General features: G+C 35.9%; 1 protein-coding gene across 5 annotated transcripts in view; it reads right to left on the bottom strand.

Annotated features, from left to right (window-relative positions):
• Positions 1–1,046: 1,046 nt before the first annotated feature.
• LOC106166475 (acetyl-CoA carboxylase) overlaps positions 1,047–23,174 on the bottom strand; it is a 37,218-nt gene continuing 15,090 nt past the window's right edge. For 2 of the 5 annotated variants that reach the window (XM_086995284.1, XM_086995274.1), the window contains 39 exons: positions 22,956–23,046; positions 21,888–22,115; positions 21,468–21,587; positions 20,905–21,005; positions 20,451–20,539; positions 19,903–20,027; positions 19,522–19,635; positions 19,011–19,214; positions 18,353–18,471; positions 17,800–17,829; positions 16,643–16,807; positions 16,183–16,282; positions 15,369–15,473; positions 15,137–15,193; positions 14,805–14,846; positions 14,487–14,624; positions 14,040–14,120; positions 13,681–13,770; positions 13,120–13,188; positions 12,413–12,484; positions 11,944–12,035; positions 11,702–11,813; positions 11,272–11,427; positions 10,819–10,956; positions 10,329–10,460; positions 9,921–10,058; positions 9,374–9,494; positions 8,958–9,055; positions 8,426–8,536; positions 7,439–7,582; positions 6,980–7,100; positions 6,628–6,724; positions 6,261–6,357; positions 5,747–5,882; positions 4,671–4,848; positions 4,151–4,418; positions 3,704–3,874; positions 3,152–3,279; positions 1,047–2,548 (listed from right to left, as the gene is read on the bottom strand). In XM_086995284.1, coding sequence (XP_086851410.1) covers positions 2,401–2,548; positions 3,152–3,279; positions 3,704–3,874; positions 4,151–4,418; positions 4,671–4,848; positions 5,747–5,882; positions 6,261–6,357; positions 6,628–6,724; positions 6,980–7,100; positions 7,439–7,582; positions 8,426–8,536; positions 8,958–9,055; positions 9,374–9,494; positions 9,921–10,058; positions 10,329–10,460; positions 10,819–10,956; positions 11,272–11,427; positions 11,702–11,813; positions 11,944–12,035; positions 12,413–12,484; positions 13,120–13,188; positions 13,681–13,770; positions 14,040–14,120; positions 14,487–14,624; positions 14,805–14,846; positions 15,137–15,193; positions 15,369–15,473; positions 16,183–16,282; positions 16,643–16,807; positions 17,800–17,829; positions 18,353–18,471; positions 19,011–19,214; positions 19,522–19,635; positions 19,903–20,027; positions 20,451–20,539; positions 20,905–21,005; positions 21,468–21,587; positions 21,888–22,115; positions 22,956–23,046 — 4,726 coding nt within the window. In that variant the 3' untranslated portion in view covers positions 1,047–2,400. Of the gene's footprint in view, positions 2,549–3,151; positions 3,280–3,512; positions 3,567–3,703; positions 3,875–4,150; positions 4,419–4,670; positions 4,849–5,746; positions 5,883–6,260; positions 6,358–6,627; positions 6,725–6,979; positions 7,101–7,438; positions 7,583–8,425; positions 8,537–8,957; positions 9,056–9,373; positions 9,495–9,920; positions 10,059–10,328; positions 10,461–10,818; positions 10,957–11,271; positions 11,428–11,701; positions 11,814–11,943; positions 12,036–12,412; positions 12,485–13,119; positions 13,189–13,680; positions 13,771–14,039; positions 14,121–14,486; positions 14,625–14,804; positions 14,847–15,136; positions 15,194–15,368; positions 15,474–16,182; positions 16,283–16,642; positions 16,808–17,799; positions 17,830–18,352; positions 18,472–19,010; positions 19,215–19,521; positions 19,636–19,902; positions 20,028–20,450; positions 20,540–20,904; positions 21,006–21,467; positions 21,588–21,887; positions 22,116–22,955; positions 23,047–23,174 lie in introns of those variants that run through there. The other 3 variants (XM_086995278.1, XM_086995291.1, XM_086995296.1) reach the window with 3 other exon arrangements.

A 23,174-nucleotide genomic window follows, 5' to 3' on the forward strand; every position in this document is an offset into this window, starting at 1 on the left:
AACAACAAAAAGAAAATTGTACTTAGAACGTTTATTTATTTATTACTTTTTGCATTAATATTAAGCGTCTGACATAAAAGAAACGGGGGAAAAGCTATTTTCCCAAACATAGGCCTACTAGGTTTTTATGATGTAGCTTACCGATACCTTTTAAGCGGTGCGAGCGCACCGAATGTCATTGTGTTCGTTGAACTGATGTAATTTTTATATGTCACTTTGTTTTCCTCCTTAAAACACAAAGTGTACGGTTTCACAATTTTTAAGAAAAATTAGTACCCTGTTGAACCCTTGTGCGGGACGCTTGTCAACAATACGATATTTTCGTACGAATTATGTCAGAAAAAGGCGTCATTTATCAAAATACAAAGCAGCTTATTTAAAAAAAAGAAAGAAAACATTAAAAGGTCACGTCCTTCTACTGTGACGTCTTTTAACTGTACAAGTGTCGCTCATATAACCATGAACAACCGGTCTCGGAAGTCGAAGTGGGCGGGAAAGGGACTATTTTCTACCAGGGGCCAGCAGGGTGATGACGTCATTTTCGGAAATCTGTGCAAAAATACAGTTCAGGAATGTGCGCAGATAAATCTGTGAAAAGCAATATCTGTGTAAATACTATTCCTGTGACCCGTCATATCTTTTTTTTTTTCGCAAATTCTTTGCTCAGTATTTATACCATAGAAACGATTACCTTATCTTTATTATAATTTTTTTTAGTTTTTTACGGACGTCCTGCTACATACGGCTCACTTGAGACAGCTGGCGCCGTCTTTATGACGTTTTTTTTTTGTTTTACTTCCTGCTACATACAGCTTACTCGAGGTAGCTGACACCGTATTTATGGCGTTTATCTTTACTTCCTGCTATATACAGCTTACTTGAGGTAGCTGACGCCGTGTTTATGACGTTTATATATATATATACAAAATGCCGCTTTGCAAATTGCATCACCCCTTGGCGAGTAATTACTATAGCTACTGGAAATTGATGTCAACATCCAGCTAGCTTTCAAGTCATAAAAACTTCATCCTGATTTCAAAACTCAGTTTGAAGTATGCAGAAGTAAAAGTGAAATTTATACCACTGTTGACATGTTGCACCTACAGATTACAATTGTTTGAAAAAAAAAACTTTCTTCTCTTCCTTTGCACATTTATTGCACACGACATATAAATTACTGACGATATCAATGCAGAGATGCAGACATGAAGACAAAGAGTTAATCAGTTGGTTCAAATACCACTTAAGTCAACCAAGTGAAATCAATTCAGCTCTAAATATTAATAAATATTTGTTATAGCATGCAATCTGTGAAACAATATATTTTTTAACATCTTAAATGATGCAAATTTTTTGTTTTGCTCAGTTTCTGAACATCAATGAACTTGATTTGTGCTACAAAATATTACACATTCTTCTGTCTGATAGCATCATTGTCACATATTAACCTTAAAAATTCATTTATACACTGCCATATACAATTTAAGTCTCCTCCACACAGCAAATTATATTTCTACATCCTCCCAAAACTGCACATATTATAGTATACTTCCCATGTAGTGTCAAAACTGTGTCTTGTTCAGTGGCAGATTTAGGGTGTGTGTGTGTGTGTGTGTGTGTGTGTGTGTGTGAGAGAGAGAGGGAGGGGGGGGGCATCTGCAGACACCCCCCTTCAAATAATCCTGGATCCGCCCCTGCTGATAAGTTAAGTTTCTGTGACCCGATACATTGATCACATGGTGGACATATATATAACTGTCCAATGGCACAATGGAATACAAGCCTGGTTAATACGCCCCCAAAACTGGGCAGATAAACTCTATCCTACATTACATTAAAGAGCTGCTTACACATCTGTACTCTGGCAATGAAGTTGTTTGAGAAATAAACTGAAGCACTTCAGAAAAATTATAGTTGTTAACTGCAATTTTGTTCACATTATTTCAATAACAGAAAATGATAAATATTCCATTTCATTTTTCTTTCCATGAACAAGAAAGACGAAATGATATATCTTTAGAACCATTCCCAGACCCTATGGTACTAACTTTGGATCGATCTATCTCCAAGGGGATTCTCGCCAAATTGCAATCAACTTAAGCAGCTTAGATGTCTGTCACACCTAATGAGGCTTCCAGGGGATAATTAATTATTGTTAAGCAGCTTCAGTAGGTGTGCCAGACATTTAAGGCGCTTAAGCTGAAGGCAATTTAGTAAGAAACCTCTTGGAGATGGATTGATCCTATTAGATCAATGTAGGCATGGGAACCCAGTCTTTAACACTATACAACAGCCAAATGGTCCATCCAGCCTAACAGTATAGTCCTAGTATTTCTCCACAGGCACAGGCAAAATAATTCAAAGAAGCCTAAGTCCAGTTTACTGTAACCACTTTGTGGCTCAATCCGTAGACTGAGGTGACGTAGGGGTGGAGGGTGGGTCCATAGTGGCCAGAATACGCCCCACTTCCTTCCTCTGTCCTGAAGTCATATGTTGTGTGATGTGGACCAGGGAGTCCATGGCTACATCTGGGTTATCTTCCAGGAGGCTGGAATGACAGGTTGAAAATGAAATAACTGATCACCGACAGAGGGAATGAAAGTTCTGATACATACATTGGTGTACGAGATTTCACTGTGAAAATGTGTCTCATTAACTGTTCACGTGTGGGGTCTCAAGCTAATCAAAAACATTTGGTGTGTTTTTTTTAGAAGTTGAATGTTGTTCTGTAATAAATGTAACGGTCTGAGAACTGTTTTTGGAAGTCCTTCAGAATGTCCTAGAACAGATTAAGAACATTTTTCATTAAAAGAAAAAAAAAAACGTTATGTTCCATGGCAGATTGAGAACCGTAAGTGAGCTTTAAATGAGACGTTTGGGAAATTATCACTAGACTGTGTGGTATTAATCACAATGTTGTATCATTGCTGTATAACTTTGTAAGTCTTGTTTCAGATTTATTTTTACTTCCATGTGAACTGAAAGATTCTGGCTAAATCGTATCTCAAATAAAGGGGACCTTTTTACAACTGTCTCAAAAGATTCAGAAATAACTGATGGAAGAATCTGAGTGTGTGTGTGCTTGAGATCTCAGCATACACTATAAAATGTGTCAGCGTGATTGCAAAATATGATGTTTTTTAAAACTCACTTTTTCAGCTTCTCAATCACGCAGTCCCTCTTCAGACATTTGAGGTTATCGTTAAACACAGAGTTTTCTTCCTCTAGAGCCTTTTCTAGCCACTCCACTACGGCAGGATTGTCTTCCCACAAATATGTCTGAAATAAAAGAACATTCAGAGCTCTTTGTACCAGTAACCTGCAATATTCATATTTATAGTGTAGGGTTTCTTCCCACAGATATGTCTGAAGTGAAAGAACATTCAGAGCTCTTTCAGATATGTCTAAAATAAGAGATCATTCAAAGCTCTTTATATCTGAAATATCCATAATTACATTGTAGGGTTTTCCTACCACAAACATATCTGAAATAAAAGAACATTCACAGCTCTTTATACCTGAAATATTCACATTTGTATTGTAGAATTGTCTTCCCACAAATATGTCTGAAATAAGAGAATATTCAGAGCTTCTTTTAGCTTAGTAAAATAATTAAAACACAGATGCCAAAGACAAAAGGTCATAGTAAATAAAATGCCAAACAATTTGTACAATGTATTAAAAATGTCTCTGCTATCTTTACCTTTACTGTGCCCTCGGATTCCACAAACCATCTCTTAAGCATGTTCTTCATCTGGCCGTCTGTCATCTCTTTGTTAATTTTGTAAATGAGTTTCTTGGCTTTTTCTTCTAGCAGCAGACGACGCATGCGCCAGTAGAAAAACTTCCTGCTTGTTGGCCAATCCAGGATGTCCTAGGATAAAAATCTAAAAATCTTAATCTATTTTTTTTTGTTTATTTAAGCATTTTATAAAACAATCATCATCAGATGAATAAGAATCATACACCATGAAGTAAATTATCATGTTCTGAATTCAATATAATATTCAGGTAATTATTTAAGCAATAAGTATGTATTTCCAATTAATAAAGAGCAGTATTTTTTAAGATCTAGCAATGGTTGAACTAATTCTAAAATACAAAACTTAATGCTTCAATTTGACCTCAATCTGTTTGTTAATCTTCTTACCGTGATGACCCCTTTCTCCTGCATACGCCCAGCCGTATCATGGAGGTCTGCAAACATCACTGCCACCTGGTGGTAGATTGGTGCCAGCTGTTCCTCTCTCTGCTTCAGCTGTTTCTCCAGCACCAGCTTATCTTCTTTGGACAGAGCAGGACTGGAGATCTTCTCAGAAAGCTGGATATAGCTCGGGTCTAGTCTTCGCATAGTTTTGACCAGGTCCTTGTGACGGTATTTGATCTCCACTGTACCTGCTGGTTCTAAAACACCGCCCCTGAAATATGGAGAGTGGGAGTGATTCTATATTTGATCTCCACTGTACCTGCTGGTTCTAAAACACCACCCCTGAAATATGGAGCGTGGGAGTAAACCTATGGGAGCACGAGTCAAATGTACTTTTTGGCAAACTTTCTAAAAATGTTCAAACCTGATTTCTTTAAACCAGCAGTATGGCCAATAAGGATTATTAAGAAATCAAAAAATACAGTAAATAAGCATTATCCTCACCAGTTGTCACTGTACCCACCTGCTCTCTCTGTCGGCATACATTTCCATGTATCTTGGATTGATTGATGGGTCAACGACCACCCAGGCCCCGCCCCTCAGCTCTCCATTGGGCGGGATATAGATCAGGATAGGCTGACGGTACTCACGTAGACCATCCACAATGTAGGAACCAAACTTCAACACTTGGTCATACATGTCTGAAAATGGTAGCAAAGAACCTTAACCATGTAATACACTAGAATTTATAATTATATGGAAACACAGACAGCTTATTAAGAATCAGTTTGACAATTATCAAACTCCAAATAAGCAAAGCAACTCCACCCAAAAACACCCTGAGCTTCAGAGCTAACTTGACACTAACCTTTTCACTGTAGCCTATCTCCATCGTGTCAAGTAACCTCTGACGAAAATAGTTTGACCTATTTTATATAAGCCAATCGAATCCATGTTTCAAAATTTTTCACCAAAGTTTGGTGAAAACGCTGATTGGTTGATCGTCAATCGGCAATCCTCGGCTGATTCCGCAAGCTCCATACTAACAACATAGTTATTGTCGAGTGCGGAGACATCCGAGTAGTTCCGAGTGGTTCCGAGTGCATAACCGTACACAAAGAAAGCGTGGAGTATATCGGAATTGAAACCAGAGCAGTATGATGCCCTGCATCATTATCTACTGAGGGATGATGTATTTTGCGTGCTGCCCACAGGTTACAGCAAGTCCCTGATATTCAGCCTTATCTTTGATTGGTCCGGATTTGAACAAAGCGCGCTTTGACTCGTTCGCGTTCATTGGCTAGATCGTTCAATGAGTCATTGAGTGCGGGCTTTAAATTTGATTGGCGGGCGGCGGGGGCACTCGAATCTGGTCAGAGGTTACTTGACACGATGGAGATAGGCTACAGTGAAAAGGTTAGTGTCAAGTTAGCTCTGAAGCTCAGGGTGCCCAAAAAGGATTTTGGAATATTCTCTTTTCACTTGACAATCCCATTACGTTTCCTGGTTTCACATTTCATCCCCCTACTCCCATCCCCGGAACCTAAATTTCCATTCCCCTAAGGAGCCTCACCTTTCATTCCCCTTAAAGAACCTTACCTTTCATCCCCCCAGAGAAACCTCTCCAGTTGGCAAAGATCATGAGTGGCAGTTGTTCCCTGTTGAAGTCTTTGATGGCCTGAGCTGTCTTGTAGGCAGAGTCTGGGAACCACACCATGCCTGCCTGCTGAATGTCCTGGAGAACCAGAAGATACTACCTCTACAGACTTTCTTCTTTTTTACAAAATACAATTATTTTACTATAGGCTATAACATGGGTTATAGCAAAGTTATGAAGACGGAAACTATACAGGAGGCAATTCAAAACTATACAAAACTGCATTTCACTTGAATACATGCTTCAAAATGACCAAGGGATACCAATTATGACACTTTTAAGGACCGCTCTACTCCTCCAGTCACAACTGTGTATAGAAAAGGTCTAATTCATAAACAGCAATAGTTCATGAATGTAGTCAAAAATGCCAATTTTCTCACAAATTAAATTCAAATTAACGAAAAAAAAAAACCCCTAAAGCCCAAACATTAAGAACTTGTCCAGACGTTGCCTTACCTTGGCGTCAGAGTCCAGATTGGCAGGGTCGGCAGGAATGGTGACCTCTACTGTCCTGGTCTCCACACAGATCACCCCCAGGGGAATACCTCCCAACCTGAGGGGGGAGAACAAAATGTCACTAGACTGTAATGACTCAGCTATTACTTTAACAGATAACTCAGTTTTGATTGAGATTTGGTTCTACACTCTATGCTGTCTTAAAACTTTTCCTTTAAAAAATAACATTTTCAACATTTTTGTCAAAACAACAAAGTTGTAGAAATTCACCAATCCCTCTTTTGTGGTCTTGTCATAATTTGATTTACTACTTGATATAAAGCAGACGATGGCAAGCTGGCAGTTTCAAGATCCCCAGCCTCCTCACCTAGCTCTCCCGCAGACGACAGTCTGCGCCCACGGCTGCATAATCTCCATAAAACTGTCCTTGTCAAAGAAACCATTCTGCCACACTTCTGGGCTGTCTGATATACAAAAATGAAACCCAAACATAACAAATTGAAATTTTTACAGCACATAATAAAACATTTTTTGCATTCCACATTCTCCAAAAAAAGCAAAGTCAACCTGTACAAGTGGTAACAAATTAGGAATGGAGAAATTTTTCATTAATCTCTTCTTATATAAAGTTGATTTACTGTGTTCTTTTAAAAATTGGTGAAGCTAACAGAGTTTAAGTGTCAGTACACAGATTTTGTATTGTTTTAGTCATATCTTACTTGGGTCTGGTCTTCCTGCCAGCATCCACCGTGGGTCATAGGGGGCCCTGGTGGGCATAAAGTCCACCGTACGGTCAATGGGGTCAGTAGGTGGGAGGATGGGCAAGGGGCCATCTCGGCACTGAAACAGTATTACAAATTATGGGCCTGAACCATATTTTAAATGCAACAAAATCATAGGTGCCTGAACCATATTTTAAATGCAGACTGAAAGTGCTTTACCCAAAGTGAAAATACATCCTGTAATGTGATGACCTCACAAAATTCTTGAACCCCATGGTTTTATTTCTAGACATTTTGTCATTAATTCTACCTGTTATGTCTGTTTCCTTTTTACTGTTTTTCATTCACAGTCTAAATTGTTTTTTTTTATCCATTTGCATTTTCTTAGATTTCATATCTAAATATGTTTTATTCCTTAAAGTGTCCCCAAAATAAAACTTAGCATGAGGTGACTACCTTGGGGAAGTAGGCCAGCCATTGTATAAGTTTGTAGATACCATCAAGGTCATTGGGTGCAATGTCATGAGACACTCCATTATTGTGCATGATCTGTATCCCACCGAGCTGGTTATTACTGGTGTATACCTCCCTGCCCAGCAACTGAAATAGACAGGAAAATAAACATTCATAAATCATATAAGTTTTACTTCCTTTATAAATGTAGACATATAATTGTGGTTTGTAAGAAAGAAGGAAGACATGTCTGGGTGGACTAATGACAAGGGTCTGGGGGGGGGTCACCTAACTTGGAAAACTGGCCAAAAATCTCATTACTAATTTAAACTGGTAAATAATTATGTATGAATCAAATCAAATGCGAATAATTTTTCTTTCACCCCATTGCTGTCCCCTCTTTCAGTCAGACATTATCTTCACTCCCTTCCTAACCCCCCTCCTCATTACCTCAATATTTTACATTTAAGGCGTAATTTATTGCCATTGCCAGAACAAAATCTCCAAAAATCACCTATCACATCTTAGGAGCCGATTCTCACTACCAGAGAGATTAAAGTGTACCCATACAAGAGTAACTGGAAAATGCAAGTGGTAAATAAAAGAAGTGCTAGTCTTTCTTGTTTGGGAGGGGGTGGGGTGTGGACAAAAATATACAACATCCTAATATCCAGATAATAATAATAATAATAATAATAATAATAATAATAATAATAATAATAATAATAATAATAATAATAATAATATTTATTTATTTATAGTCTAAAATCCATATAAAACGTTCAGTAGACTTTACATGGGTAAAATGAACAAAATAGGATGAATAAAGTCAATAAATGAATAGGTAGTTAAGATATGAAAATATTAAAATATGTAGTACAATGCAAATAAATATATGAACAGTTAAGATTTTAAGATATTACAATAGATAGTACAATGTAAAAGATAAATCCAGAAGATTTTTATCTTTACTACTAAACCCATGTTCACCTTATTCAGTGCCCCTGCTCCAGTCAAGATGATATGTGAGCTCTCCACCTGTACAATTCTCTGTCCTAGTCTTACCAGGTAAGCACCTATCCCTATAGCACGACATGTCACCTGGAGGAAGACATTGAGATCATTATACATGCATTTTAATTTTACATCAATGAAATAATGTTTGCTAAATTTAACTCTAAGTAGGGGCAAGGGTATTATTTTTCTAGCTAGAACCAAGTCCTGCTCTGTTTCTATATATAAGTTATTATTCAAAAGCTAAAACCTTGATGTAGGTAATCCTTCTTGTTGTTTTAATATTAAAGTTAATAAAGTTTCATTTTACCAGCCCATCTCTTTAGAATTGTATTGCATTAATTGCATTCTCTGTGGAATACCACTTACAAAATTTCATTTTATCACTTTTCTCAATAACAACCAGATGGGTGAATAATCACAGATTAATAATACACAATAATCCACATCAAATAATATAATTATAAAAATCACTATATAAATAACAGTCCATGCAATAATCCCTTACCAAGTTCATAGTAATAATGTCTTCATAGGCCTGTGACGATTCTCCTGCTATCATGCCTGAGCCCTTCAAGTTCTCAACTCCTAAGCCGTCATCTTTCCCTGGAAATACAATATCACACAAAATATTACTAGAAATAACCACACAGCTGGATTAATAGTGATACTGAGATACTGACTTTGACTTCAGATTAAAAAACACTTTTTACTAATAATTTCAAATTTCTGAAAACTTATTTTCTCACAAAAAACTGTCCACATGTTCAAAATCCCAACATGCAATGGTTTTGCTTTAAGAAGGATCTTAACCATTGATACAACTTAAAATATCTATGTGAATTTTAAAAAAAAAAAAAATCATAATAATAACAATAATAACAAACAAACAAATAAATAAATAATACTCCAGTCCATCCTTACCAATGATATCTTTGATCTTGTACCTGGACTCTCCCTCGTCTTCCACCAGCTCAGCGCGGACAGAGTTTAGAGGACTGACCTTCTTGAAGTCTTCAGGACTCAGATACAGGTATTTGAAACCCTGAAATCATAAATATCCTTGATTGTTAGAGAATTTGGAAATTCAATTTTCAGGCTTTAAGGAACACATGTTAGTATTAAAACCCTGAAATCGCAAGCATTCTTATAATTGCTCACTCACTTTTTCACTATCATAAAAATTAAAGTGAGTCGAAGAGAAAATCAATTAGGAGAATTAACCCATCATAAATTGTTTAAAATGCAAAACACATCATTTCCAGTTGTGAACCACCACATATTGAAAAATACTTAATGATCCAACTTCCAAGCTTATGAACATTTTTGCTCATGTTCAGTTTTCAATATCATTTTTGATGAACTGTAACAAATAGAACTAAAAATATTTATGGATACACCAAAGCTTAATTCAGCTTTCAAGTAGTGTGCTGAATCATCTCCCATCGATCCCAACAAACCCTTGCCATACCTTATCTGGGTTCTGGGTATCTTCCCAGGCGACCTTGAACAGGTGCTTCACCTCCTCTGCCAGACCGATCCTGGCGCCACTGTTAGCTGATATGTAGATACGTGGAATACCAAGTTTTCTGGCTAGCTCAGAGGCTCTCTACAACACAATGGATGGTTTTATAAAGAAAACATCATACCACATCACTTTATGTTACACCAAGAAAAAAAAATCAGGAAATTTTGTCATTTCACACAAAGCAATACCAATTATCTTCAATACTAAAATTAAGAATTATACAGTTTAACCAGCTCAATCTGGGGATAGACTGCATAGATTTTTTACCTAATAAGTTAACTCACATTTTACCTGGTTGATACTAAAATGCTTAAAATCACACATTACACACACTGAAAGAGGACCACATACCATAAAGAGCAGATCTTCCTGTGGCCCAAACGAGCCAATCAGATATGTGATATCATTTCCTATCACGATGACATCTCGCCCCAGGGGGAACTCAGGGGTATGGAGGGTCATCTTCCACGCCACCATGCCAATCTGAGGAAATCAATCAAAAATAAATTCATTGGGAGAGGAAATTTTAATTAAAGGGATGGTTAAGTTTGGCTCAGTTAAAACCAATTTTAAAGGATAAAAAAGTTCTGGTAATAGTTTTATATTTCTTGACAACGTGCAAATAACTCAAATATCAACTGCAAAATTATTAAATCATAACAATTCATTAAAGAAATTAATGCCTCAGCTGAAGTACATTTAATGCTATCTTCCTATTCCCTTATCTATGAAATAAAAACTTCTTAACATACTAAAAAAAAAAAGAGCCAAGGATGGTAAACAATTAAGACCACTTTACTCATATTGTAAACTTGTTTTATAGAAATGTTTCTGCCATCACCTCATTTTCTCCAGAGAGCCTGTTCATTGAGTGCAGCTCCCCCTCCTGGTCCAAGACAAGCTCCATGTAGGTGAGGACATCTTGTGGAGGCTTTTGTCCTGTCTTCCTTTCATGCTCTGCCCAAACTTTAAATAAACCCTGAAAAATGGAACAACAAAATTTTAGAATGAATCTTTTAGTTGCCAATTTTCATTGTTCTGTGAGCTGAACATAACATACAATTCACGCCAATACAGTAACAACTACATGGAATTTGTCATACGTTCTAATGTGTAAACAGATTTCTCATGTTTAAACTTAAAAGAAAAAACTTCAAAACTTAATTCAAAAATAATCACATAAACTTACACAACATATATCATATTTAATTTTTCATAACTCGGAGATCAATTTGGATAACAGGCGCAGCATGTAATTGGACTTCTTCTACAATAATCATGAAACGTATCTCACCTGTCTGAAAAACTCTGGGAAGTCATAGACATAGGTAGTGTCGTTGGACTGAGCCTGAGACCTCTTCAGCTGGAGATGGTCCTTGGTCACGTACGGAGAGCTTATTAACATGCCATGTAAGGGGCCCTGCTTGGCACCATATGCTTGAAACATTATCTGAAATATACGGAGTGTAAGGACAAAATAATATTGAGTGTATTAAATGAACTGTATTGTTAAGCTGCTCAACTTTATTTTTAATGCTTAATTAAATGTTTATAAAAGTCAAAATCTGCTGTTATGAAGAAAAGCAAACCTGTGTCCATCTTATACACTTACATTTATTATATTCTTTTTGAATATTTAAAGTTAAATAAAAAAACAGATTATCCAATTTTGTAAAAATTCATTTCCAGTCACCAATGTTTATAAAACTTGGCTCAACTCCTACCTGCCCTGTGCGTAAGTCAGTGACCTCCCTGTACATACTGATGTCTAAGTAATAGCCACTCTCATTGGTCAGAAATAGACGAATAGGAAGACGCTTTCCATTGGTGGTTAACCTAGAAAGTATACCGTATATTGCCATGGATGTGAAATATGTGAGAAAAGGAACTCTACTTTTAGGATTTAAGACCAATTTGATCCCAGAAAATTAATCATTTAGACAGATATGATAAGTTTTCAACCTACCTGATGGTCATTTTCAGTTCAGCCTGCAGTACTCTGAGTTTCCAAAGTCTGTGACCATATCTCATTACCATGCTACGGACAGTCTCCTCCAACTTTAAGGGGAAAATACAAAATAATAGTATCACACTACAAATACCTCTCAGAAATTAAATTTACTATAAAGGTTATTGCACATAAATTGTTTTTTGTTTAGTTTAAGCAACCCTATTTTTTGCAACTGATTTTGAATACCTTATCAAAGAGATATCACCTACAAATTGTTGTACAGCATAGTTAAAATATCTTAAAATACACACAACATTCTCTTAATCCATGTAGAATAATATATATTTAACCTGTTAATTTAATGACAATTTTCAAACACAAAACTGATGACACCAGTAAACAACACCAAAAAAATAAATATTGGTTAATAAGTAATAAAATATGTTGAAGTATGTTAGAAAGAACCATGAAAACCACCTATTACCTTGGTTGGGTCCGTCAGAGCCAATGTTGGAGCAAAATTCAGGAAGATATGGTTACAATCTGCTCGCCGTGACTACAAGAAATAAAATATTAGATGTTTCCCATTCACTATACCAATGTGCAAGATCTAATTGCCAGTGCAGGATTAAAATGTCCAATCCATCCTACGGTTAAACCCTCTTATATGACAGAAAACATGCAGGAAGGCAACTTTCATGCACCTTTGCACAACAATGAGGCGCATGTGCAATTAACCCATTTCTGCTGGTCATCGTGTTGTGCATATTTCTGGTAATGTATAGAAAGCATGCAGTCAGAGGGGGCAAGGGTCCCAGGCTCCAAGTTGAACTCATTGGACTCTTAAAGCTGTCATCACACCAGATATGGCATCAGACCAGAAATCAACCAAACATATTAAAACATCAATATAGCGTCCATGGAACACACTTCAATGACTGGGCTCACTAAAGACAAGTACAATTTAGCCAAAAACTGAGTGATTTCCAATAAGATGTGTGATGACAGCTTTCACCTCCAATGTTGATCTGGTGAGGCGGGGAAAATTTAGATCCCTATGTCAGCTGACACCTCTTTGATGGGAGTGATTAACTGGTGCAGTACAAACTGAACATTTAACAACAACAACAACAAAACAACAACATGACAATAACAGTAACAAAGATGGCATAAAGATGTGTTGCCTCCAACCTTGTCGTAATCCATAACAACAGTGGCCACCGAATTTAGGAATATGTGGTTACTGTTGGCACTTTTGAACTAAATGGAAAAATCACAATTAACAACATTTTAATGGTGCTAAAGCAAATGATGTAAAAGGAGAAAAATAACTGAAAATGAATTCCAACATCTACAAATGAGAACATGTATATAACAGTAAATCAACCTTTAGATCACATATAAAAACAGCAATATGACATCTAACAGTATTTGTCCATGAATTTGTTCTTGAACTAAATATTATGTATAACTTAACTTGAACAATTCAGTGATATCCAGTCACTGGCTTTATGAACTGTTACTAAGACTGAACAGGCTGACTAATTTGGACAAACAAATGCACATAACTATATTTGATGAAGATCCTGCAGGTATACAGGAATAAAACTGAACAGTTGTTATAAACAGTCAGCTGACTGTAGCCAAGAAACAACAAGATTCTGTATTAATTTTGTTTCAATTGTTGGTTTTTTGGGCAATGGAACCTTGACATTTATCTATAGTAATGTGGATCCCAATGGTGTCACTTACATCACTGTGGGAGAAAGCCACCTCTAGAGCATCCATAGCTTCCAGTAACGTCCGCTCACCCTCATTCTGCAGATACTCAAATGATGCCTCCTATTGGACGAAAAACAATTTATTGGGTGAAAAATTACAATATAATACAAAAATAAGTATATAAATCAAACAGGTTGAAATACTGTAGTCAGGCATTCACTGAGATCAAATCTATTTATTTCAATCAAAATACTCACAGCAACGTGAAATCATTTATTAGGTAACACTTTTTAAAAACTGAAACATTATTTCAATTTAAATTAAGATTTAGTTAAGTTAAAAGTGCTGCCTGTTCTAAACCCTTATTTTATAACTGTGTTAATGCCTACCTTTGTCACAAGATCAGAGTGTCTAATGATTGACCTCACAAAGAATCTGTAGTCAGTTGCCTCCTGACACTTGGCCACTTGCTGGAAGCATCAAGGTGAAATGAAAGTGTAAAATTGGCTAATTTAAAAAATAAAATATTTCATTTATTGGGTTAGATATATGCTGACTATTTTCTGTATTACAAACACGTGCATGCGCGCACACACACAAACACACATGAATATATCCAGATGTGGTGATTCTTTAAATGGGCATTTTAAATGTTGATATAGCGGCTTCTACTTTCATACTGACCCTGTCCAAAGACAAAATCAGAAGCAAGGAAGTTTATCAGACATTTTGTGTCTAAGAAAATGGGTCAGTTTATTCTTGCTCAGTGGATAGAAAAGTAGACTATACAAATCATAATAAGCAATATTTTTTAGGAAAAAATAAACTTGACATACCTTGGCTTTTCCAAGATAAAGATGCATTTTGTGGTTTTGTATAGGAATGGCAGTCAGGTGGAAGTTCCGCATTCTGTTGATCTCCAGTTGAAACGCTAGCGCAGGCTCAAGATGGCGATAAATTCTATCCTCGGCAAACTGTGAAGATACACAAATATACTGAATGAACTGGAGACGTAGGTCTGCATCAATAATGTTACACCACATATTAATCATTTTACTTATTCTAAGCTTATATCACTCCATTCAAAGACTGATAACATTCAGACATTGTTGGCTAGAAAGTTTTCATTCTTGTTTTACAAGCATCACACTTACCATGTCTCGGGCTCTGAATGTGAAATATTGGGGAAATTCTCTCTAGAAATAAAAAAAGTGTCATTATTTCATCTTTTACTGAAAGCAACTTATTCTGTTGATTCATAATTTTTTCAACTGCATAAAATTTTCTCTTTTTATACCACACTGAGCAAAAAAGTAATTACATAAATGCAATACTGGATTTTCCAGACTCATTACTTATGTAGGCTACATGATGTGCTTTTTCATTTGAAAATTCTTTTTTTTTTTTTTTTTTTTTTACATTTTGATAATTAATTCACACTACAAATAGTTACTTCAGCCTCACTCCCCCAGCTAAGAAAACTTACAGCATATGAATTCAGGAAGGTCACTCTTCTGATTCCCTTTTCTACCAATTTAGGCGACTAAAAATAAAAAAAATATTTTTTTTACTTTCAAAAATATTACTTACAATAAAAAACTTTTTGTATAAAGGTATGCGTAACACTTTTAAAGTAATAATAATAATACCATAATATATAATGATATAATAACTACCAGTAGAAATCTCTAGTTTAGAAAAGTTTGCACATATTCTACCTGACTTTCACAAAATGACTGCAACATTTTTGAAAACTCATTAACATCAGAGTTGTCAACCTTCAAGGCCACGCCCAGTATGTGGATTGGTTCTTCTGACGGCTTCTAAAATACAAAGTATTACAGTTACTTTTTATAGAACTGATTCACACAAGTACTGTGGCCATTATGGTATCATATGAGTTTGCGTAATGGTGTCCCAAAACCTTCCCCTGCTTATTGCAAATTCTAGATCCAAAAATTTTTTTCGTTCAATACATAATTTCAGCATAAACATTTTCATTAAATTAAAGAAGATGTGTTACTTAGTCTAATGTATATAATTTCAGTTTTGGCAAACTGAAAACTGTCAGCTTTTATACTGCAGTTGGTTCTCTTACATGAGGACTTTGAGTTTGTCTCACAGAAAGAAGGAAGAAGCTAATATTTCTGAAAGAGATCTACTTTATTTTGGACTGGGTTCCCATGCCTAGATCAATCCATCTGGATCGGTCTAACTCCCTAGGGAGTCTCACTTAAATGCTATCAACTGAACTGGCTTGATGGTTTGTCACGCCTACAGAATCAGCTTGGGGGTACAGATAATTACCCCCTAACAGCTTTAATAGGCGTGACAGACATTTCAGTCGGTTGTTTTGATAGCAATTTAGTGAGACTCCCCAGGGAGTTAGACTGATCAAAATATCTGTGGGAATGGTCCCTTAGTGGAATACAACATATTTATTCTGAATCAAAGCAATCTCAAGTTTAGGGGGTGAAAGTGAAGACCAACCCTCCACTCAAAGTCCTACCTGAAATACTTCAGTGTACTTACTGTCTCTGACATCCTGTCCAGAAAACTGGAAGTGGACTCCATTAGTACAGGGCTGTCTGGAGGGGTGCTGGAAAATCTCTCCAACATCTCATCAAAATGGCTGTGAAAAAACAGAGAATAAATCTTATTCAAACATGCAACATAAATTCTATTTCCAGCTGGAGAAAGTTAATTTTCTACATAAGACCTGATGCACCCCCTATCATTTAAAGCAAATGTTTAAATAAATTTCCATAATTGCTTGTTAATTTTTCTTCACTTTCGAATTGCTGATTTTAATTTTGCCAAAAAAAAAAAAAAAAAACAAAGCTTTCAAATGACATATGTCAACAGATACAATAAGAGATTGCCAAGTAAGCAATTACCCTTTTGTTTATACCAGCCACATTCACAATTATGCTTTGAAAACAAATTTATTTCATATACATATCTGATTTTTAAAAAATCAGACTCCACTTACTCCACAAAGTTCTCAAAGGTGGTGAAGGCCGCGATAGCCCCCTTCCTCATGCAGGGTGTCTGGTCCTCCTCGGGCTGCTCAAAGCTCTGGTTCAGTTCCTCCGTGAGACTGGGCACCCTGGGAACCAGGCTCTGAGATATGGCACTCTGGACAGGCTGGGCAGTCCTAGAGTAAGGCAGAATACAGAGAGAGTGAGGACCTCAGAAATCAGGGTGCAATTTGGTGCGGAGCTGCACTTTTACTGCTGAATTAGTGGATGCTTTATATTTCAGTGCTAAGCCAAACTAGAACAGTCAAAAATCAACAGATACTTTTATCATCTGTAAAATTCATAGGGACATAATCTTTTTTTCATCTAATCATCCTAGGTAGATTCTATTTTACTGTCAACGAAAACAGCTACTTGTATGGATATTTCCTGATGTAAGTGAAAGAATGAAAAATGAAAATCATCAGTAAAGCCCCAGTCTGAAGAAAAAGTCTAAACAATTTTTCTTGTTGGAAATGACCATGGAAGCAAAACTTATATCACCGACATATAACAAGGCAGCACTGATAACAGGAGTCCATTCCCCACATATATCTACATGCCACAGTAGGCAGCATACCTCAAGACATTCCCTACACATGCAACAGATACCATAACTCTATACAGATTACTGTTATGCTGGTGAGTTTTCCATGCCAAACCATTTAGTATTCAGGTTAATATTGTATTCTATCAAAAGCCATGCACCATGACGTAGTAACTAAATACCTGTACCCATACTGATGTTAGCTCTAGATCTGTATTCTGACTAATCATTAAGGACACATTAAAAATAATATCTACAAACATGCTGTTAAAATAGGAAAAAAAAACATTGTATGAAATAATTGAAGCTTAAGAGTAACCACCTTATTCAAAGCAGGAACATAAAATGATTAGAAGACACTTTCTGAAAACGTGCTTTAAAACAGGCGTGATTTTGCAGCTTGTAAAATAAATCAAAAGCTGGAAATGTGTAAATAATGAAACTGAAAATAATGTGACTTCACAGGTAAATCACAACACAGCACAAAATAAGTGTAGTGAAAGCCAAAGCAGAAACACATGTCAGCCATTAGTTAAATGGAAAACAGATTCTTAAACATTAAAAAAATATTCTGTATTTTACCTGGACCTGTATAAAGACATGTACTTGTACCTACACAAGGCAACAAACAAAGTATACTTTAATATACAGAACTATTATTTCTTAAATATGTATTACAGCAATAAGACATAATTATCTTATTTCTATAATCACCCGTCCATTATGACAATTTAACTAAAATGACAAAAGAATGAAAGCTTTTCAATGTTACTTGAAACCAATTTATATTCCTGAAGTAATTTTTATGTAACAAAGGTAATTAATTTTTAGTTCACATAATCAAAAACCACCCCTTTTCTGTCTTCATAAAACATCTAGACTATGCTAAAGTTCTACCATGCTTGTCCTAATTTACAGAATACCTACACTAATTTTGTATGTTAGTTGAAGACCACTATTGTTATAATCAGTGTTTAACAATAAAGATAGGACAACTTTTCTCAAAGAATTTTAGGGTTAAAAAGCTGAAAATCCAGTGAATCTAATATCATGTTAGTTTTGCCTGAAATCATTTATTAGTCTCTGCCAATGAAAATCCATTAAAATGTGTATTTTCATAGCAATCAGATCTTACCTATTTGGATGGGAGGTGGGTAAGAAAAACTTGAAGTCCACAATGCATGTCCCGTCTCTCATCTGGGAGTGTTGTACACAGCTCAGGTCGTAGGCAATGTACGCTCTTCTCACATATACCTAAGATGGCATATATGGATCATAAGTTAATATATGAGATGTAATACAATGGACACTCTTCTTACATAAACCTTTGATGGCAAAGGGAACTAAATGAATATATGAAATATAATGGAATAAATTTTTCTCACAAACACATTTTTACATAAACTTATCATGTCATTGAGGGCATCAGAAAAAATAGAGGATATAACAATATCGTCAACACATAAAAAATACATGATAAATACTGGATAATACTAAGTTAAAGCGCTGAAACATACCAACCAACATAAAGTTATCAATTTTAAACATGTATAAAGATAATATCTATCAGAACAAAAGTCTATTTCAAAGCACACTTTCTGGCAAAGCTTAATTACTGTCATATAAACTAATGTACACTTTAATACAGTAGCATATTTAAAAGAAGTTTTCTAAAAGATAAAACTTAAAATAGAATTCAATTTAACTGTATGTAAGATTTTTATGTCAAAGTAAGAATATGTTCTGATATATATGCTAATCATTATAAGCTAATGTGTTCATGGGTGTCATACCTCCAGAGCTGCCATCCTCACCAGCATGTTACTATGGTAGAAAAAATCTGGCAGGATATCAAATATGGCTGTCTCGGACATGATGAGCTTCTGCAGGTTTTCTGGGTGAAATTCCTGGCCGTACATGTCAATGGCGGACAGGAAGATTGACTCCACCTGGTTGTGGCGCAATTCATATGGAGGCTGGTGGGCTGCTATTAGGACCTGGAAAGAAACAAGAAAACATCAGATCTGAATTTTAGAAGAATGAAGATTCCTTATTGATTACAATTTTAATACTTATAATTCACCAAAACTAATACACTAACACTAATCGATTTTAAAAATAAAATTCACCTTTGAAAACATAATAACAATTACCCATTATAAGGGTCAACAGAATGGCAATTTTCTCGTTTCCTCATCATTTCTTACAAAGATCTCTATCTTCTCATCAAATAAATAAACAAAAAATAACAATCAAATAAAAACAACATCTGTCTCCCTTTTTGCTTCCCACCATGCCCCATACCTGTCTTGCCCTCAGCGCCACTTTCCCATTCTCTGCATTGTTTAACGTGGTGAATTCTGTCAAGATGGAGTCCAGATCTTCTGTCAGTCCCGGCTCCTTCTCACAAAGGTGATCCTAGTGATGTGAACAGTGGATACTATGAATGAGTCTCTGACTTCTTTGTGAAACAATTTTTAGAGTCAAATTTAGTTAAAATGACCTTTAACCAATTTGGGAACAAAATTCTTCTGACAATTACTTTCTTTTCATGGTAATGTTCATAAACCCAAAAGCCCCCCCCCCAAAACACACACACACACACACACACACACACACACACACACACACACACACACACACACACACACACACACACACACACACACACTGCGATGAACTCACAATGAGCATGATGACTAGAAGGTTCTTCTTCTGTACTTGGGAATGTGAAAAAATAGTGGCCATGACAGTTGCCATGTCATCTTTGTGTTTCTCCCTCAGCTGAGCCACACACTTGTCATAGTGACCTGGAACATCGGGAAAAATTTTCTTTTCTCAGAGAAAAATAATAATTATAAATAAACTAAAATATGTTTAAAAACAACAAAATAAAAATAAAAATCTTGGAGGCAAACATAATTCTCAATCTATTAAAAAATCTTCAAAAATGTTTTCTGTATATAATAAAACCAAGATTTCTAAAAACACAATTATTATAGTTCTTATTCCATCTTTTAGCTGTGCTGATTGATTTTCGATATTCCACAATGACAAACTGTTTGTCTTTATACCTGAAGTATCTTTGCTGGCAAACACAGTAAAGTAATTATCAATTTTTTCATGAGCTATAATAATCTACTAAGTGGAAATAAAAGACTTCCACTAATACAGAAGTATGATATTTAAAGAAAGGTGGACTACTGTACAGAGACAGTGACAGCAATCCTCACCATGTTGAAACTGTGACTCCACCTTCAGGTACTGTTTTAATAAGTCCTGCACCACCATTCTCATGTGACCTCTCACCCCGCTGCGGTACCTAAAATACCAAACGGCTTGTAAATTAAGTCTGTCCTGATCTTAAAGATAAGTGTGCCTATAAAGCAACATTTCAATTTTGAACTTGAAAATGTTTCTTAATGAAAAAATTTGTAAAATACAGACAATGAAAGCATCCCCCTCAAAAAAACAGATAAGATTATCTAGTGTCTAAACCACATATACACACAAGCTTTCAACAATATTATAATCCAAGCAGGACGCTTACTTTAATGAAAATATGAAGTCTATAATATTACCTGAAGTCTGTTTCACTTTAGTTCTGAAAGAGATTTGTGTCATCCAATTTGACTTTTATTTTTAAATATTTTGAGTTAATATAATAAATGTGACTGTTATTCTTACCTCTGTACCAGTTGTACAATGCCCTGAGTGGTCATAAAGAAAACATCCCTGTCTGATCTCTTAGTTAAAGTGGCAGCATAACTGTCTATCACAGTGGCTATCTGGAGCACATAAATACCAAGATTAAATACCAAAATTTCGGATTCACATAAAAATGAAACGTTGCTTATGTATGTTTGTGGTTATCCAAAGTGAAAAACATGATATTTTATAACTCCCAGATTTGATTGCCTAGCCAATTTATATTTCAAAAGGGCAATGGGAAAACATACATGTTTTGTGTGATTAAGATATTTCATGATTTTTTTGGGTAAAAGACAGTAACTAACTTCATGAAAATGCATGGATTAAACTATCAAAATGATAAATATAAGATAAAAATAAAATTCCTTGTTAAAAATTCTGCTAAAAACAAAGCAGGAGCATTTTATAAATGTTTCAAACACTTACTGATCAGGAATACCTGCCCACAGGTGAAAAATACAATTTACTCACAAATAATCACTGAGTGAATATCCTTATTTACCAAAAAAGTGAAAAAAAAGCTTAATAAAAGAGCTCACTTGTTGACTTGGAAACTGGCAGAGAATAGAGGTGATGTTGCTGGCGTAGACTTGCATGTGTTTACGAATGGTCCTCTCTACCTGTGGCGGCAGTCGCCCAGATATCATGGAGATCAACTCCTGAGGGAGAGAACATGAATAAATGTGTCACTTACAGGTGATTATGATGATAGTAGTATTTTCAGAAAAGATACAAACACACTTTTATAATTCTTGGGAGTTAGTTTTGACAGACCTGGTGATAATAAAAAAGAGATGCCTTTTATAAACTCAAATTACATATAAAACAATGGTATTAACTTGAAACCATTCTGATAGATATTATAAACTTGGAGGCAAGGTAGTCCAAGTTTATACTCATACACTGAGCTTAGCCCATATTGCACTTCTTTAAATAATAAGGTAAGTAATAACTCTTACCTGTAGTTCTAACAGTGGCATACTGGGGTCCCTGATACAGGTAAGTAGAGTATTAAGCACATCTCCCAGGCGTTTCTTGAACACCTTGTCATCAGGTATGGCGTATCCTGCCAGGATATTCTCCAGCGAGGCTCTGGCACTCTGGAACACTTGGTGGAGTTTGTCACCATGCATGGATGTCACAGTGTTGTGTGTAACAGCTGGCAGCTTGCCGTGGAATAACTGAGCCTGGAGAGCACATAAACAGGTTGTGTGATATCCTGGTACTTACTGAAAGATTATTCATCTCCGAATTTCTTTTTTAGTCCACTGTTATTATTCAGTGAAATAATAATATGGGACTCAGCAATTAATTGGATGCTAAAACTAGCATCATTAGTCACCAAGGGTCATATCAACCATGGCACTAGCGAGATTGAGAGTAGTAAGCTGACTTTACCTAACTGCATATCTGTTGTACAGTACATAGATTGTAAAATGAGAATAATAATATACTGTATAAAATTATGAATTATTGAAGTCAATTAGAAAATTCAGATTTCAATTAATTTTAGCTTACTGTGAGGCATTTGGCTGAAAAATTTTAGGTCACAAACACAGCAGATTTTAATTTCATAACAACTAATTTAAAAACAAACTTGAGCAGTGCATGGATTTTACAATGAAAAATTACTCCCACCCCCTCCACCCACCTGTTGTACTCTGCTGGGATCATCTAGCTGTAGTTTACACACTATACTTCCAGCATCAAGTACACCTCACATTACCCCCACCCCCTCCACCCACCTGTTGTACTCTGCTGGGATTATCTAGCTGTAGTTTACACACTATACTTCCAGCATCAAGTACACCTCACATTACCCCCACCCCCTCCACCCACCTGTTGTACTCTGCTGGGATCATCTAGCTGTAGTTTACACACTATACTTCCAGCATCAAGTACACCTCACATTACCCCCACCCCCTCCACCCACCTGTTGTACTCTGCTGGGATTATCTAGCTGTAGTTTACACACTATACTTCCAGCATCAAGTACACCTCACATTACCCCCACCCTCTCCACCCACCTGTTGTACCCTGCTGGGATCATCTAGCTGTAGTTTACACACTATACTTCCAGCATCAAGTACAGCTCCTGGTCTCTTTACATAGTGAACACTGCAATGAACAGTCACTACAAGGTCAGTCACAATAAAATGTTTTATTGTCATCACTTGTGCATTTAATTATGTGATCTTTGGCAATGAAACTTTGTTGTATGCAACATAATAAATTTTAAATCTTTG

Source organism: Lingula anatina, chromosome 1 (genome assembly GCF_051362555.1).
Source record: "Lingula anatina isolate TDL-2025a chromosome 1, LinAna3.0, whole genome shotgun sequence".
Taxonomy (NCBI): Eukaryota; Metazoa; Brachiopoda; class Lingulata; order Lingulida; family Lingulidae; genus Lingula; species Lingula anatina.